The sequence below is a fragment of the Pelophylax lessonae genome, assembly GCF_965119305.1.
Source record: "Pelophylax lessonae genome assembly, chromosome: 3".
NCBI lineage: Eukaryota > Metazoa > Chordata > Amphibia > Anura > Ranidae > Pelophylax > Pelophylax lessonae.
The window spans coordinates 374003014-374021586 of record NC_138770.1 but is presented as its reverse complement, the minus strand read 5'-3'; the positions used below and the strand labels follow the sequence as shown (position 1 = coordinate 374021586).

General features: G+C 41.4%; 1 protein-coding gene across 9 annotated transcripts in view; it reads left to right on the top strand.

Moving 5' to 3' along the window:
• EPHA7 (EPH receptor A7) overlaps window positions 1-18573 on the top strand; it is a 275589-nt gene that overhangs the window by 240734 nt on the left and 16282 nt on the right. For all 9 annotated transcript variants that reach the window (XM_082251257.1, XM_082251256.1, XM_082251253.1 and 6 more), the window contains 2 exons: window positions 7796-7945; window positions 12658-12851. In XM_082251257.1, coding sequence (XP_082107383.1) covers window positions 7796-7945; window positions 12658-12851 — 344 coding nt within the window. The remainder of the gene's footprint in view (window positions 1-7795; window positions 7946-12657; window positions 12852-18573) is intronic.

The following is an 18573-nucleotide window of genomic DNA, read 5'->3' as shown; positions in this document are numbered from 1 at the left end:
AAATAAAAGCTGGTGCTGTTGATTTTTGATAGATGCGCAAAAGTTTATCAAAATGGTGTTTTTGATAAAAATCTTTTGATAAAATCTTTAGCGCAATATACCTTCCAATGTTCCTACTAAATCTAAAAGATAAAACTGTATTTATTAAATATATATAATTAATAAATAAATATTTGTAAATTTAAACTGTGCCACTGCCTATTTACAAAATGATTAAACTGAAAGGTATGCCTAACTGTATATAAGCCACTTAGGATAAAAAAAACCTTCTACAATCCCTCTATAACATTAACTGATGTGCCCAGTGTATGTGGTTTTGTAAAAAAAAAAAAAAAAAAAGCAGTTCTATACTGTATTTCCAAGCACTGCTCGGCACTCATGTGACCGGCTGCCTCTATACTGTCCCCGTCTGACAGCTACAGCTGACGTCAGCTAGGAGGAGGAAAGAGGCAGCTGGTCACGTGAGTGCCGAGCGGCACTCGGAAATACAGTATAGAAAGGCATTTTTTTACAAAACCACATACACTGGGCACATCAGTTAATATAAAAGAGGGGATTGTAGAAATTACATTCAGGAATGATAGCAGCAGTCAGAGTTGACAGGCAGGGAGGGGGGGGGGGGGGACAGAGCAGGGCTGCGGATGGCGCATTTACGTAAACTGAATACAGTGTCAGGACTTGGCAGCCATGATAAACCGTGTTCTGTTTTCAGAGGGGAGGGCAGTACCACGCTGGATCAGACAGGTATTTCAGGCGATACAGGGGGCCAAATTACAGAGCACAAGCACTGTGTTGTATAACATGCTTTAAAGGAACAGGATCCATTTTTTTTTTTTTTTTTTTTTAGGGTTACAAACACTTTAAGGCTTGGCATTACATCTATGTGTTGTGATAATGCACAATCCACAATTTGTGCGCGGTAGTGCAATTCATTTTGAATGGCATCCTCAATGCATATTGCTTTCACGCTTCAAATCATGTGCAATTCAGTACACCACAACTGGCGTGCTGTGTTAAAAAAAATCATGTGTGATTTTGCATGCATTATGGTTTGCTGGCACTCTATTCAAATGAATAGGCTGCATCATTTGTCCTTTTAGGGCAGAGTGTTGGTGTATATGAAAGGCCTTCCTGACATACTAAAACTCAGTTCCCCTGCTGCTTTTTCCTGCACTACAGCAGTAAATAGAATTTGCAAGGGCAGTGATATTATTTGACTTAAGCCTAGTGATTGACCACTAGGCTTGAGTCAAATGGTTCCCTTCATACTTATGTTGCACTGGCTAAAGCCTGGTACACACTATTAGGGGTCTTTCATACGGGCGATCCGATCAGATCCGCCTGTCAGTTTTTTAGGCGGATCTGATCGGATCCTCCATGCATCTCTATGGGGCAACGGATGTCAGCGGAGACAGACGGTCCGCTCTCATCCGATCCCCCATAGAGAGCAGCGGGAGCTGTGACACCTCCCTCTCCGCACTGCAAGCGGAGACGGAGCTGTCTTCCGCCGATCCCCGCTGAGCAGCACGGATCCACCTACGGAGGCGGACCGTGTGAAAGAGCCCTTAGTGGGTTGAACGAAAAAAAAAAAAATAACTATCAGCTCTGGTCAGAGCGCTATACTAACTATGCAAAGTTAGTATAGCAATCTCCCCGCTGAGCTATTGTGTTCTGACAGGGGGACGGTCCCCCCACCAGAACACTCTGATCAGCGCTCTCTGCCATTGGCTGAAAGCGCTGATCGGGAGTTAGTCGGCTTCTGGTTTTCCAGCATGCACATCCAACAGACGTTTGGCCGGCTTCTGTCTGACAGACCGACATACACACGGGCCAAATGTCAGATGTTTTAGCTATGTTTTAGCTTTAGCGGTTAGCTATGATTAAGCACTGTTGGTAGTGTGAAACGTGTCAGCTGTCTTTGATCTGTACCTCTGTATGCTGTGGTATTTTATCAGTGGTGGCTGGTGCATGATAATTTGGGGGGGGGGCGGCAAAACCCACACCCCCCCCACGGAGCGGCCTGCAGGCAAATCCACCACCACCCCCACGGGATGGCCAGCCAGTCAGCCGACAGGTAAATACACCTCCCCGCCTCCCTTCCCCTCCCGCGGGACGGACGGCCAGCCCGACAGCCAGCATTCTTACCTCCTCCTTTCCTGGATGGCTGAGTGGCTGTGATTCTCTTCCGGCCATGCGTCTCCTCCCTCTTCCTGGCCAATGGCCAGTAAATTCGCTTCTCTTTTCAGCCAATCGGGAAAGGGGTGTCACGACCCGCTTCCTGATTGACTGTGAGGGGAATCAGTGGGATAATAGCGAATATTCATTCGCTACTGTCATACAAATGGGTGGGCTCAGGGCGCAGTGCTCTGCGCCCAGATCCCACCCTTTTTTGAAGCCTATTAGAGCCTCTGGCTCTAATCAAGTGCTTAAAAAAAAACCCTATTGGAATGCACACATCCGGCACCCTGCATGTAGATTAGGGGGCCGGATGCATGGATAGGGGGGCGGCGCCCCCAATAGATGGACCGCCACTGTATTTTATCCTCTTTTCAATAAATATTTGCATTGGGGTGCGGCTGTCCAGACACACTTTTTGTTTTATATGGCTTTCAAACTGAGCCTGCACCTGTGCTGTTACTGTGAGGATTTTTGAAGGCATTTAAACCTGGAGCGGAGTGTGGTTTCCCCCGCTGAGCCCCCCACCAGAACACTCTGATCAGCGCTCTCTGCCACTGACCGAAAGCGCTGATCGGGAGTTAGTCGGCTGCTAGTTTTCCCAGTATGCACATCCAACAGATGTTTGGCCGGCTTCTGTCTGACAGACCGACATACACACGGGCCAAATGTCAGATGTTTTAGCGATGTTTTAGCTTTAGCGGTTAGCTATGATTAAGCACTGTTAGTAGTGTGAAACGTGTCAGCTGTCTTTGATCTGTACCTCTGTATGCTGTGGTATTTTATCAGTGGTGGCTGGTGCATGATAATTTGGGGGGGGGGTCGGCAAAACCCACACCCCCCCACGGAGCGGCCTGCAGGCAAATCCACCACCACCCCCACGGGATGGCCAGCCAGTCAGCCGACAGGTAAATACACCTCCCCGCCTCCCTTCCCCTCCCGCGGGACGGACGGCCAGCCCGACAGCCAGCATTCTTACCTCCTCCTTCCCAGATGGCTGAGTGGCTGTGATTCTCTTCCGGCCATGCGTCTCCTCCCTCTTCCTGGCCAATGGCCAGTAAATTCGCTTCTCTTTTCAGCCAATCGGGAAAGGGGTGTCACGACCCGCTTCCTGATTGACTGTGAGGGGAATCAGTGGGATAATAGCGAATATTCATTCGCTACTGTCATACAAATGGGTGGGCTCAGGGCGCAGTGCTCTGCGCCCAGATCCCACCCTTTTTTGAAGCCTATTAGAGCCTCTGGCTCTAATCAAGTGCTTAAAAAAAAAAACCCTATTGGAATGCACACATCCGGCACCCTGCATGTAGATTAGGGGGCCGGATGCATGGATAGGGGGGCGGCGCCCCTGCGCCCCCAATAGATGGACCGCCACTGTATTTTATCCTCTTTTCAATAAATATTTGCATTGGGGTGCGGCTGTCCAGACACACTTTTTGTTTTATATGGCTTTCAAACTGAGCCTGCACCTGTGCTGTTACTGTGAGGATTTTTGAAGGCATTTCAACCTGGAGCGGAGTGTGGTTTCCCCCGCTGAGCCCCCCACCAGAACACTCTGATCAGCGCTCTCTGCCACTGACCGAAAGCGCTGATCGGGAGTTAGTCGGCTGCTAGTTTTCCCAGTATGCACATCCGACAGACGTTTGGCTGGCTTCTGTTGGACAGACCAACATACACACAAGCTGAATGTCAGATGTTTTTTTTTAACCTGCAAGTGTTTCCTGACATTTGGCCACGGCTTAAGACAGAGACAAAAGTGGGAGTTAGCTTGAGAGGTGATTACTCGTCAGTCTGATGGGGAAAGCATTTTAGAAACAATGTCACTTGAATGGGCAAAGTTGCAGCATCTCTTTAGTGTACGTACAGTAACATACAGCAAAATGCTGGACATATGTGAAGGGGGCCTGCTTTCTGTATAATATTAAAATGAAGCACATAAAGTCCCAATCATACTTGTTTGTTGAGGTAACGCACACTTTGCCATGTTTGCTGTGTGTTATGGTCTTTGAGAAAATATCAGGAATCTAAACTGATTTTCATTATTTCTCCTTCGAACGAAAGAAAGAGATCCAGGACACAGATCTGCTCCTCTGTATCACAGCTCTTAATTCGGAAATGATTTGTTTTACATGTTCAATTAGAACATGAAGGAATTTGCTAAACATACGATCCATGTTTACCAGTTTCCACACTAGGCATTCTAAAAGAGACCATCAAGAAGGATGCCAGTCTGATCTTCTGTAGCAGTGGAAATTAAAGGAAAACAGCAGGAGGCAGACAATGGGCAGTTTTGGTGAGAATGGAGTGACCCCATTTTTTTATGAATGGCTGTGGTCAGTAATCTGACATCTACCAATCATTAATTAGCAGAGTCTTGGGAAACACTCTGCTTATAATGTAAGGGAACATAGCAGCAACAACGGTTAACATAAAAACATGTTAAATTTGGTTCTGCTACACTGTGATTTAAAACTTGCAGTTCTGGTAGAATTGCTATGAAAAGCAGAGATAACACTCATTTGCTTTTCATTAGTCATTCCCTTTGGCAGTAAGACATTACCCCTAACTGCCAAAAATGTTTCATAACTTAAGTTACCAGGCAGAGAGCAACGTCATGCTCATCCTGTTCATGAGGCAGGTACGTTTCTCATATGTCTTTTGTGTCTTGCATTGCGATTCAACGGGTGGCGAGTTTTCACCAGAAGCAGGGTTACAAGTGTGAAATTAGCCTTATTCTTATTAAATCATCCATATAACTTTCTCTTTTTTTCTATTTTTCACTTTTAAAAATGTTTATTTTTACTGTCACATGAGGAATGATTAGTCCCTATGTGACAGAATGTGTGGAACTTCATTAGAGAGGCTTATGGCCTTAAGCCTAGTACACACGGGCCGAATGTCGGCCGGCATTGGATGGTTGAAAAAGATCGGCTGGGTCAGTTCAGGCCAGCTTCTGTCAAAGGCTCATGACCGAAAAAGGTCTGCCAATCAGCTCCCGATTGGCCCTCTCATCCAATGGCTGAGAGCACTGACTGGAGTCTGGCAGGGGGGCCACCCCCCTGTCAAAACACAATAGCACATCAGGGAAGATCACTGTACTAACATTGGATTGTTAGTACAGTGTGTCTGACTTGAGCTGTTAGTTTTTTCTTCGTTCAATCCAGCGGTGGTGTGTACGAGGCTTTAGATAGTCTTTTCAGTTTTAATGGGGGACAGGTTTGCTTTGTGGAAACATCAGAGATCTAAATAGATCCCTGATGTGTCCTCTGTGTGCTTCGTGTGGAGATTGGAGGTCTTCTGCTTCCATTCACCTGGTTTGGTAAAGGGAAACTGAGCATGAACTGGGCATTGTAAATAATTGCAGCTTCTGTGCACATGCACCAGGATCCTTGGCACATGTGCAGACATTCTAAGAAGGGTGTTGTATCTTTTCATGTGCCCTCAGGAAAAAAAAAACTGCCTCCTGGGATGTGTGACATGGCAATCCCAGGTAGCAGCTGGGGGCCTTTGTCATTTTTACCTAGCCTATAAAAGATTAAGTGCTGCCTTGTAGCACTTAGTACTTGTAGTACTGTACTATACAAAAACAAAAATTAAACTGTAAGAGGTAGGGGAAGAACCAGAGTACCAAAGGTTGTTGTTTAGGGTGAAACCCCACCTTTAAGGGCCAGGCTCCTATGTACTTTTACACTGTAAGTTCATATTTTTTATTTTTGTAGTGCAATTGCCAAAACATGTTTCTGTTCAGTTTACATGCACACAATGCCCTAAGAAAAACTTGTGCAGAGACAGTTACCATTGTTGACCTCTTTTGCTGATGTTGTCTGGGTTTTATGTTGATAATCTCTGAGACATAGACCTACCTGGCACAATTATATATATTAGGAGTTCTGATTTACTAATCTGCATACTTGTTCTGATTAGAGGCTCAGAAGCTACTGAAGCTGGAGACAGCCAGACAACATGTATTCCTCAAAAGAGGTCACCATTGGCAACCCCCATATTTATTTCAGTAGAAGTGTCTGCTCTGTAGGTTAAAGCTGAATCCCAGGCATGGATATATTTACACAGTTACCTTAATACGGCTTGGACCACCGTACGTGTGCATGTTCTATACATGGCCCATTCCCGAAGAAGCTGGAAATCACTGTAGTAGGCACTGCTACTACAGTGATCTTCGCTAGGTTCTGGGTCCAGTAGTGACGCTTACTTCAGCAATTTGATTTCTAAGTTTAAAGGGAATCAAGCTGTTATAGAACATGCATACTTACATTGGTGCAAGCTGTACTCTTTTCTGAGTGCAGCTAAGCAGCTGCTGTCGCACGATCCTGCCGCCTCCTGAATCTGTTTCTTTTTCTTCTCCTGAACGTCAGTTTATAATGGGACTAATGCAACTGCTAATTAAACATTTGACAGGCTGCGTTGCCTGTTAATTCGGCATGTTGCATTAAATTTGCAGTGCCTGTAGTGTGAAGCTGCACATGAACAGCATCTTCCAGCTGCTGTTTAGACTTTAAGTGGGCACCCAGAGGAGAGGCCTAAGGGCATATTTTTTATCATCTAGTAGATAATGTCACATTTGCTAGATAGGTTACAAACAGGTATTAGATATCTGTAAAACAATGGAGTCTCCATATCCAGCCCATAGATGAGTCATTTCTTTCATTCAGCCAGCAGGTTGAATGAAAAAAAAATTATTAGATTCTCTTATTCACACAATCAAGATGAATGTGCCTTTGTATTCTGACAGCAGGGGGAATTTTCAGCTATCAGAATACACTAATCTGCGCTGCCTGCTATAACCGGGGGCATTATTTAAGTGGGGAAAAGCTGACAAGGCAGCTGTACAGAAGCCAATCAGTAGATTGGCTTCTGTACAACCTCCCTGCCCATAAATGGATCAAAATTTGCCAGGTTCCTGCTGAACCAGCCAAATTTTGATCCATGTATGGCCAGCTAGAAGCTGTACAATGTCCATTTTTATAGGCTTATCGTCATTTCTTGTGTAGTAATTGTTTTAAATTGACTCCACAGTATAGTTAATACAAGAGTTTGACTGCCAGTGTATTCTTTAATCTAGCAGACTGCTTCAGACACACCTCATCTCCTTTTCTGCAAGTCTTTTTGAGGACACATTTAATAAAGAATGTGACTGTTACTAATCTATGACATCAAAGAACACTGCATTGGGAGTACAGGAAGTAGAGAAACAAAAAGTATATTTATTTCTGCAATTGTGATACCTTAGCATGTGTAGTTCATTGTTTTATCATAGGCTTATCAAAACTTGCAGGTAACAGGGAACTGATGCCAAAAAGTATCAGTTAAAATTGATGCTGTAGTATGTAATTGTTATTCACATTTGAGATCATCATTACTTCCTAAAAAAAAGTAAAAGTATTCCAGCTGAATGGGTACTATAAGTGGTTGTAGGTGGCTGCATGTGTAAAGCATCTCGCTTGCTTATCGTCAGTTTAGGCGTTACATTCCATAGCCTCTATGTTCTTTATACTAAATATATAATATGGGAGACAAATATAAATTGAATTGTTGCACAGGATTGATTGAATTGAGTTAGTATTTGTATAACCAATAAATGTAATTTCTTTGTTTTAAATAGGGAGGAAAAATTCCAGTCAGATGGACAGCTCCGGAGGCAATTCAGTACCGCAAGTTTACATCAGCCAGCGATGCGTGGAGTTATGGAATTGTAATGTGGGAAGTCATGTCTTATGGAGAAAGGCCTTATTGGGACATGTCAAATCAGGATGTAAGTTTTTCTTTCCGTTACTGCACTAATTAGAAGTATTGTATTTTTATATTTGTTTTATTAACAAGTCATTGAACTGTCAATTTTTTCCCCTAAACAATATAATGCAATAGTGTTTATATAAGAATTAAGCCGTTTTAATTCCGTCAAATAAAGGCTTCTAACGCATGATTGTTTTTGAGCCAAGGAACACAAAGCTTGAAGAAGAGATAAAAAAATTTAAGTGATGAGACATTTTTTGCAGAGTGCAAAGTTGTTAACATCTGACAGGGCTCAGTGTCAAAGATTTCATGGACTGTCAAAATATGTGCAAACAAATCCTTGGGGTTGAGAAAAAAAGAAATATTTACATTCCCCTGGATATTCAGTAAAGTTTTATATGTTTGACACCTTCTTCAAGCCATACCAGCAAACATCTCTGACAAGAATATAAAGTGATTGTAAAGCTACAGCTGCTTAACATTCAAACAAGTGAATGGGAAGCCATGTTTATCATTTATTGTTTAGCTTGCAGAGTTAGTAGACGTTTATCTGTATTTATCCTGGAGCTGGACATAAGCTGTGAAGTGATTCAATTGAAGCAGTCAATTCATAAGTTAGTTGATGCAGTCTTTTAAAAGTTTAATTTTAAGCATGTCTTATCTTGAGCAATTTTACAGTTGACAAGGTTGACTTCCAGGTTTTTTTTGTCTTTCAGTTTGCATGCTTTGACAAATGTCTCTAATATTGAATCCATGTTTTCTGGCAGAGTTAACGGGCATCTAATGTTGCTTTTTGAACATTGAAATCCTCATAGACTGTATTTATTAACCGCAGTATGCTGCCACATTAGACAAGCAATCATTGGGCAAGCCATTATTGAAGAGTGTGTGAGCCATTTCTACAGCTTTCCACATCAAATAATATGCTGCTAGAAATCCCAGATGATTCTTTTAACATCACCTCTTCTGCTGCTACCGTTAATCCTGGTGCCATTCCATCTTACTTTATCGCAAGGAAAAAAGGTCACATATCCTGGCCTGTCAAAGCTTCATTTTTCATATAGCACTTTCTAGGGTATAGTTTGTAGCACAGAATGTAATTGTTGTATGTGTGCAATCAATGATTCTTTCATTTGTAAATGGTTAGTAATGGATAAAAATAGTCAGTCTTTTTATTTTTTTTCCTAATTAAGATTGTTCTTTCTTTTTATATGTGTGAGCTCTGGTTTCCAAATAGTATACTATTTTAAGTAAGAACTAAGAAATAATGCTTTTCCTTCTGGGGGGGGGGGGGGGGGGGCATCATCATGTTGAGACATTTGACATGTTGAGACATTAAGACAAAACGCAGTATTATTGTTTTCATGTGTTTATGAAAATCCTGATGAACTTGACCTTTTGGGTCAGGCTGGGTGCTGCACAAATGTGTATATATAATGCAGCAAAAAAAATCTACAGAAACTGCAGAACCATCTTTTGTACCAAGTATCAGGAAGTTATTGAGATGTACCTGGGATGTGAGCGCTGCTTTTGGACACTAGTATGGATGCAGCCGAACCCAGTATTAATGCATTTGTTCAATTTTCTACTCTTTGGGGTTCTTTTATTAAAGGTGTAGAGACTGTTTAAAGAGTTGTTCATTTTGCAAAGTGAATGTTCAGATAACGTATAAAGTGAAGCTGTATTTATTATTATTATCATATAGGATTTATATAGCGCCGACAGTTTACGCAGCACTTTACAACTTGAGGGTAGACAGTACAAATGCAATACCAAGCCTTAACACTTCATGCATCCTGGGGGACCTTTAAATGCATTTTAATGCCAAAAAGGTGGCGCAGCTTCTCTATCATGTGACTGTTGTAATTGGCTCTCACAATGATTACATGATCGAGAGCTCATCCTGCTGGCTCACAATCCGAAGTCATGACAAAGAGCTCTTAGTGAGCTTGGTCAGTGTGCTTGGAGAGTGTAGTGACCATGCTCTCAGCACACAAACTCATCCCGCCATGGCCACATGTGTTTGGTGGCTGGGCGTTAAAGCCCACTTTTCCTGCCTTCGCATATCTGCGTTTCGTGGTTGGCAAGAAGTGAATTGCTAAGCTCAATGAGCTTTCTTTTGAATTAGCTTTGCTAAGTGAACTTTTACTGTTCCTTTAGTAAATCAACCCTGTTGAGTGTATTATACCTTCATCTTTGCAAAGCCAAAATACATGATAAAGTCAACCTTTATATAATTCTTGCTATCTAGTTATGAATGCTTCATTTTTTTATTAAGGTATTTCACTTTACTGAACTTACGTTAGGGTAAGAATTAATTGGAGGTTACCAATAAAACCCAATTCTCTCTCATATGCTGTTTGAAAAACTCTTTTGTATCCCAGCTTACTTGCAAGTCAGTTTCAGACAATCCTTCACTGCATGACATTTAGGAGCATGAATACTTCACTAGTATTTTATGAGAGCTTTGTAGCACATTGTCAGTGACATGAATTACCTATAACATCATTCTAACCTTTTACATGTCCTTCTGATTGATTCTCTCAATGCCTTTAACTCAGGGCTATGGGGTTTAATGAAGTTTGCTGCAATATGTTTTAACTCGGTTACCACAGCAGTAAGGTTCGCTCTCATGATGCTAAAACTGAGTACAAAAGGCAATGGAATGGAAGCATTTCATTGTGCTATCATAAATGGAGTAGTCTGAAGACACTGTTCTGTTCTTTCTCTTCCTGCTGATCCAAAAAGCATTTGTACTTAACTGATATAGCTATTCTCAAACTATGCTAACTCGATGCTCTTAAGCAAACACCTAGCTGATATCCTATTTTCATTAAAGTATGACAGAACCTTCGAAAATACTAGTGTTTGGATTTTTGGAACTGTAGGTAACTATAACTCCGATAACCTGAACTTCTCTGCAGAATATTATTGAGGTTATAAATACTAGGTTAGGGTATAGATTTAGTTACAACCCTGGTATACCTGATTGAGAAGAATGTATCTAAAATAATGTTTTTCCAGGTATTAACTTTTTGTTCCTTGTGCTTCTTGGCTTTGGCTTCCAGAAAATTGCACTGTTGTTTTTTTCCCCCACCCATCCCTGCAATACATTATGTAAAGAGGTGCAGAGACAATAATATGTTCGACATTATTTTTTATGAAGCAATAAGTTTTTGGCTTCAGCCCCCTGTTCACCTAAAACATGTTCATGGAGGACAGTGAGTGAGAAGGACCAAAGCCCCTGTGTCATAACTGAAGGGATTATGACATCATGGGCCAAAGGTTTTGAAAACAGGGTTCTGCTTCTGTTTAAATGTATTATTCTTGATCAGTATTCCTCTAGGCCAGTGATGGCGAACCTTGGCACCCCAGATGTTTTGAAACTACATTTCCCATGATGCTCAACTACACTGCAGAGTGCATAAGCATCATGGGAAATGTAGTTCCAAAACATCTGGGGTGCCAAGGTTTGCCATCACTGCTCTAGGTTGTTTAAATTTTACTGGTGTTTTAAGAGGTAAGGTTTCCCAGGTGTATCTGCTTGTCTGCTGTATAGGCCAGCTTTTTGTTCACCTTGCATATTGCAAAGAATAAAGTGACTTTGCTTTTTAAAGTGATTGTAAAGTCTCTGGTTTTGCAAAGGGCAGCCCAGATCTTCCTCTTCTCGCAACCCTGGCTGGAGCTCCTGGCCCCTCCCTTCTGTTGATTTCCCCCACAGCAAGCAGCTTGCTATGGGGCAACCAAGCTGAGTTGCAGCTCCGTGTATCTGTTCAGACACTGAGCTGCAGTTCGGCCCTGCCTCCTCTCTCTCTTCTGATTGGCTAACTGAGTTTGATTGACAGCAGCGGGAGCTAATGGCGCCGCTGCTGTGCCTTAGCCAATCAGGAGAGAGAGTCCCGGACAGCTGAGGCACTTGTGGACATCGTTGGATAGAGAGGGGACTCAGGTAAGTACTACGGGGGCTGGGCTGCTGTACATAGAAGGCTTTATATCCTAATGCATAGAATGCATTAAGATAAAAAAAAAAACTTCTGACTTTACAACCACTTTAATTTCTATTCCTTCTATTGTTCTGTTACACCCTGTTTGAGCCTCTGGCATGCTAATTGAACAAAAAAACAGGGCTGAGAGATTTTTATTGCAACATATAGAGAATTATGTAGAAGGGTAACACCAGAGCTCTGCAGATTTTAGTTACTCCTCCAACAAATACAGTTTAAATGTCTGGCTATATTTTGGAATGGCCCTAATTATATAAAATGCATTAGAAAAAGTCGGGTTGTATTTTAAGGATAATGGATAAGGTATTTGGTCAGATATACTGTACGGTTGCTAGGCTACAAAGGTTGAAAAAAGACATATTCATAAAATGAAACCTTTAAAACATTTGATTTCCTCTGAAGCAAATCATCAGTGACATCAAAAGATAAGTATTTTTCCCTGGCTTTGTTTGCTGCCTTCTCATAGGGCTTTGCCTTTGTATCCACAATAAATATTGGATACTTAATAAGTATCCAGCACCAATATAAATTTGTCTTGTGAATTTTACTGTTACATCCAGTTCACTTAATGATTTTTATCTGCAATAATACTAGTGGTTTTCAGCAGAGACCTTATATCTGAATAAACTATATGAACATAATAATTCATGATTCATAGCTTTAAGTATGCTAAAAATGTTTAAACATAATTGATGTTTATGTAGAATTATTTCTGTTTAATTATTAGGTCATAAAGGCTATCGAGGAAGGTTACCGGTTACCAGCACCAATGGACTGTCCTGCTGGTCTTCATCAACTGATGTTAGATTGTTGGCAGAAGGAACGTGGGGAAAGGCCCAAATTTGAACAAATTGTTGGTATCCTAGACAAAATGATTCGCAATCCCAACAGTTTAAAAACTCCAATGAATACTTGTAATAGGTAAATTCTGTTGTCCATATACACAAAGTAAAAACATTTATAAATATGTTTTGTTTTATTTATATATATCTATCTATATATATATATATATACATATATATTACAAATGTGTTTTACTGGTTTATTTGCTTGTTTCATACTGCACTGTCTCATACTGTTTTTCATATTGCCAGAGTGTACTCTCTCCCGAGCTGTTTGTGTCTATGGAACTGCGCTCCATAGACACACACAGCAGGGTTTGGCCCTGCTTCCTCTTAACAGCATTTGATTGACAGCAGCAGGAGCTAATGGCTCCTGCTGCTGCCTGAGTCCCTGTGTCCAGAGGAGAGAGGACACTGCAGCCATGCACAGCATTGAAGACTCAGGTAAATATTTGGGGGGGTGGGGGAAACAGCAAGATGTTAAACGTTTTTTTTTTACCCTAATGCAGGGAATGCATTAAGGTAAAAAAATGTTATGGCTTGAGAACCACTTTAACCACTTGCCAACTGCAGTGAGCCCCTCACAGGAAAAGTGATGTAGGAGTACGTCACTAGCCTGTGAGGCTCTAGGGAGCGAGCGCACGCCCCCAGAGGCGCGCTCCCGCTCGCTCACGGACCCCCCCACGCGAGTGAACGGCGGACCCGATGTCCGCCGGTCACTCGCGATCGTCCGTTACACAGGGAGAAAGGCAGGCGGCTAATGTAAACAAAGCCGCCTGTCTTTCTCCCCTGTGTAACAGCAGAGATCATACGGTGCTGCTATGTAGGACCGTAGATCTCTGCTGTTACATGTAAAGCCACATCCAATCGCAGTAAGAAGCACGCCCCTAGGGACACACTTAACCCCTCCTTCTCAAATAAAGTTAACCCCTTCCCTGCCAGTGTCATTTTTACATATGTATAGCACTGATTACTGTAGTAATGTCACTGGTACCCCCAAAAGTGTCAAAAATGTCAGTCAAGGGTCCGACCTGTCCGCCGCAATGTCGCAGTCCCGCAAAAAAAATTGCAGATCGCCGCTATTACTCGTTAAAAAAAAAACAATAAAAATGACAAAAATCTTTCCCTTAGTTAGTAAACGCAATAACTTTTGCGCAAACCAATCAAAATACGCTTTTTGCGATTTTTTTTTTTTTTACCAAAAATATGTAGCAGAAAACAAATTGGCCTAAAATGTTAAAAAAATTTGATTTTTACATTTTGGGGGGGGGGAATCTCATATAAAAAAATTTGAAAAACATTGTTATTTTTGCAAAATTGTCGCTCTTTTTTTGTTTATAGCTCATGATAAAAAAATCGCACAGGTGATCAAATACCACCAAAAGAAAGCTCTGTTTGTGGGAAAAAAGGACATCAATTTAATTTGGGTACAGCGTCGCACGACCGCGCAATTGTCCGTTAAAGTCACACAGTGCAGAAACGCAAAATAGGCCCTGGTCAGGAAGGGGGTAAAATCTTCCGGGGCTTAAGTTGTTGAACCCTTCAAAATTGGATATTTCGGATCACTTTTGACAAAAATAAAATACTCCCCTTTGCCCTTTTTTTTATGATCACCTGTACGACTACAGACTTTGGGGGAAATTTACTAAAACTGGTGCGCACAGCAATTGGTGTAGCTGTGCATAGTAACCAATCAGTTTCTAAGTTGCTAGAATGGTTCCTTTCACATGGGCGGTGCGCCCGACAGAGTCCGTTCTGCTCAGCGGGGGATTGAGCAGGCGGATGACAGCTCTGTCTCCGCTCTGTGTGCAGACACGGAGCTGTCAGATCCCCACTCTCCTTTATGGGGAGATCGGATGAGAACAGAGTTTCCATCCGTCCGGATTTTACGAACAGGATCGGATCAGATAGCAGCTGGTGTCAGTGGAGATGTCTCCGCTGACATACGCCGCTCCATAGGGCTGCATGGAGCATCCGGTCCACCTAAAAAAGTGACAGGCAGATCGAATCGGAAAGCCTGTGTGTATGGGGCCTTAAGATTTGACAAAAATACCTAGAAGCTAAATGGTTATTATGCACAGCTGTTCCAGATTCTGTGTGCAACAGTTTTAGTAAATCTTCCCATTTACGTACAGACATTTGACATCTTACAAAGGTAGCACCCTTTCTTTGTGATTTTGTTATACTATACACTTGGCTGTATTTAATGGTAAAGCATGCAGTGGTGTGCATTTTTAGATAGAAAACAGTAAACCATCTTTAGATATCTAGAGTGTGCACCATGTGATCATAAGCTAATATCCGATTGGTTACTGTGGACCACTGCACCTCATTGCTCTTTAAATTATGAACCATATAGGTGTATTCATTGCTATGCCTGTGAAGCAAACTAAACAACTCAATCATATTCTCACAATGAGCCCATAATATGCACATTGCTATAGCATACATATCTTAAAGTTATCTATAAATATGGTTTGCTAAGGAGTGTGCATTCCAATATTTGAACATATGCCAAATAAATACTGGTGTACCTAAATACAGTAAATAAAAAAATAGCATGAGCGTGATTTTTTTTTTTTTTTTTTTAGCAAATTACCTTTTGCTAGCTATTTTGCATGAAAGATAACTATAAAAAACAACTAAAATGAAATAATCCATAGTCTATGCTATGCTAATGGTACCAAAGTGTGTATACATGAGTATAGAACTCATGTGCAGAAGTACAGACTTTGGTCACCATCACAAACAAAGTTTCCAGTGATTTATCCATGCATAATACATTCACTCTGCAAATAGAAATCACAACATATGCTTTGCAAATCAGTAAGAAAAGGATGATTGATGGGTTCATGTACATCTACATGTGCTCATGTGAACCTGCATAAAAAAGCATAATAATTATCATAGCACGTCTTCCTTGCTGTTACTTTTTCTTTTAGTAAAATCAAACTTAGTGTGTCAATCTACTTGCTTTTCATGGGTGTAAGGAAAGAAAATCGTTTGATTCCCCCATCAACACAGTCAGTCTGCTGGCGGGGGGGGGGGGGGGGGGGGGGTAGCAGTGAGCCTTTCTGGCTGGCAGAACACAATGGTTACTGCTAGTAGCTAGGCAGTAACTGCATGCTAAAAATCTGACAGCCTTGTTGTACTTAAGTCAATCGATGGATGGGCTTAGGTACAATCAGCCTGCCCATTCATGGATCTAAATTCTGCTAGTCCCTGCTGAACCAGCTGAATTTCAATTCAATGTATAGTCAGTTTAAGTTTAGATACACATGTGTGGACTTCATCCATGTAATATACAGTGGCTTGAAAAAGTATTCATACCCCTTGAAATTTTCCACATTTTGTCATGTTACAACCAAAAATGTATGTATTTTATTTTATTTTATGTGATAGACCAATGCAAAGTGGTGCATAATTGTAGAAGTGGAAGAAAAATAACTGGTTTTACTTCAATACCCCTAACTAAAATCTAGTGGAACCATTTGCCTTCAGAAGTTACCTAATTAGTAAATAGAGTCCAAGGAACACACTAGACAGGGCAGGGATAAAGTTGTGGAGGAGTTTAAAGCAGGGTTATGTTACAAAAAAATATTCCAAGCTTTGAACATCTCACAGAGCACTGTTCAATCCATCATTTTAAAATGGAAAGAGTATGGCACAACTTCAAACCTACCAAGTCAGGGCCATCCAGCTAAACCAACAGGCTTGGCTAGGAGAGCATTAATCAGAGAAGCAGCCAAGAGGCCCATGGTAACTCTGGAGGAGATGCAGAGATCCACAGTTCAGGTGGGAGAATCTGTCCACAGGACAACTATTGGTTGTGCACTCTACAAATCTGGCCTTTATGGAAGAGTGGTAAGAAGAAAGCCATTGTTGAAAGAAAGCCATACAAAGTCCCATTTGCAGTTCACAAGAAGCCATGTGGGGGACACAGCAACGGTGAAGAAGGTGCTCTAATCAGATGAGACGGAAATTGAACTTTTTGACCTAAAAGCAAAATGCTATGTGTTGCAGAAAACTATGCACCACCGGGAAACATGGTGGTGGCAGCATCATTTTGTGGATTTTGTGGGGATGCTTTTCTTTAGCAGGTAAAGGGAAGCTGGTCAGAGTTGATGGGAAGATGGATGGAGCCAAATACAGGGCAATCTTAGAAGAAAACCTGTTAGAGTCTGCAAAAGACTTGAGACGGGGTGGAGGTTCACCTTCCAGCAGGACAACAGCCCTAAACATACAGCCAGAGCTACAAAGGAATAGTTAAAATCAAAGCATATTTTTGTGTTAGAATGGCCCAGTCAAAGTCCAGACCTAAAACCAATTGAGAATGCGTGGCAAGACTTGAAAATTGCTGTTCACAGACACTTTCCATCCAATCCAATCTGACAGAGCTTGAGTTATTTTTCAAAGAAGAACGGACAAAAATGTCACTCTGTAGATGTGCAAAGCTAATAGAGACATACCCAAAAAGACTTGCAGCTGTAATTGCAGCGAAAGGTGGTTCTACAAAGTATTGACTCAGGGAGCTTGAATACTAGTGCACGCCACACTTTTCACATATTTTTTTGTAAAACATTTTGAAAACCATCTATTATTTTCTTTCCACTTCACAATTGTGTGCCACATTGTGTTGGTCTTACACATAAAATCCCAATAAAATACATTTGTTTTTGGTTGTAACATGACAAAATGTGGAAAATTTCAAGGGGTAAGAATACTTTTTCAAGACACTGTATATGCCTGGACAAACCTCTACTTTCTTTACAACTGCATGACAATTGAAGTATGTTCTTCTTTACCCCTCGCCTTATGCAAGTTCCTCGTAAATATTTAAATAGCTATAATACGGTAATCCATTTTTTACAGTAGAGTTTACTAATACAACTCACTACAGAAAAGCTTTGTCCCATTTGGTAGACAGGCAGCTTGAGCTGATAATATCTACGGCAGCTTTTTTTTTTTTTTTTTTATTGCTCTTGTTAGTTACTAGTCAATAAGAGATCACAGACTTCTAATAAACCACTATGGGGTCTAGAACCTGAGAGGAAAAAGACTGGGTGTAGTGTAGCAGCTTGGCATCAGTAACAAAGCAATTTATCTTATTAAAGCTTCATTTATCTAGCACTATATGCAATACAAAGTGGTTGTTATGGCTTCTTTGCATTAACTTTGTTTCCCTGCTAATGCAGCTGATGCTTTTAGTCCTCAAGTGCTTACAGTCTGTGTTTACCAGCGTGGCAAATGAAAACTTTACTGCAAATGAAGCACAGGTCAGAGCAGCTTCATATCTCATTGGGGATATAGTGCATGTTAAAATCCATTGCTGCTATGAACTATGTCTGCATTCGAGGCTGCATTTATTATAGTTAAAGGCATCCAGTAGGCACATGTGAACACGTGTCTAAAAGTGTCTGCAGCTCTGGGCATGAAGATGTGCTTGCAAAGCACAATAAACTCTGAGCTAGATAATTAATTTTCAGTCACAGCACAGGGTTCCCTACTTCTTTTCATTGAACAGTCATTGTGTGTTGTATTTTTGTGGAAGTATAAGACCATTTGAATGATGCCAGATAGTTTATTTCAACAACAATCTTCCCATAAGATTATATGTGCACTAAATAGATTTTATTTAGCAGCAAAAGATTCAAGGTGCCCTGAGACTGCTCCTGGGTGCTGTAATTTATATGATGTCAGCAGACTGAGAGCTGTCACTCAAGTAAGTGTTCGTGTTCACCTATGCTCCTCCCCTGGCAGCAACATAAATTGTTATGTAGGGAAGGACAGACAGACAGTCT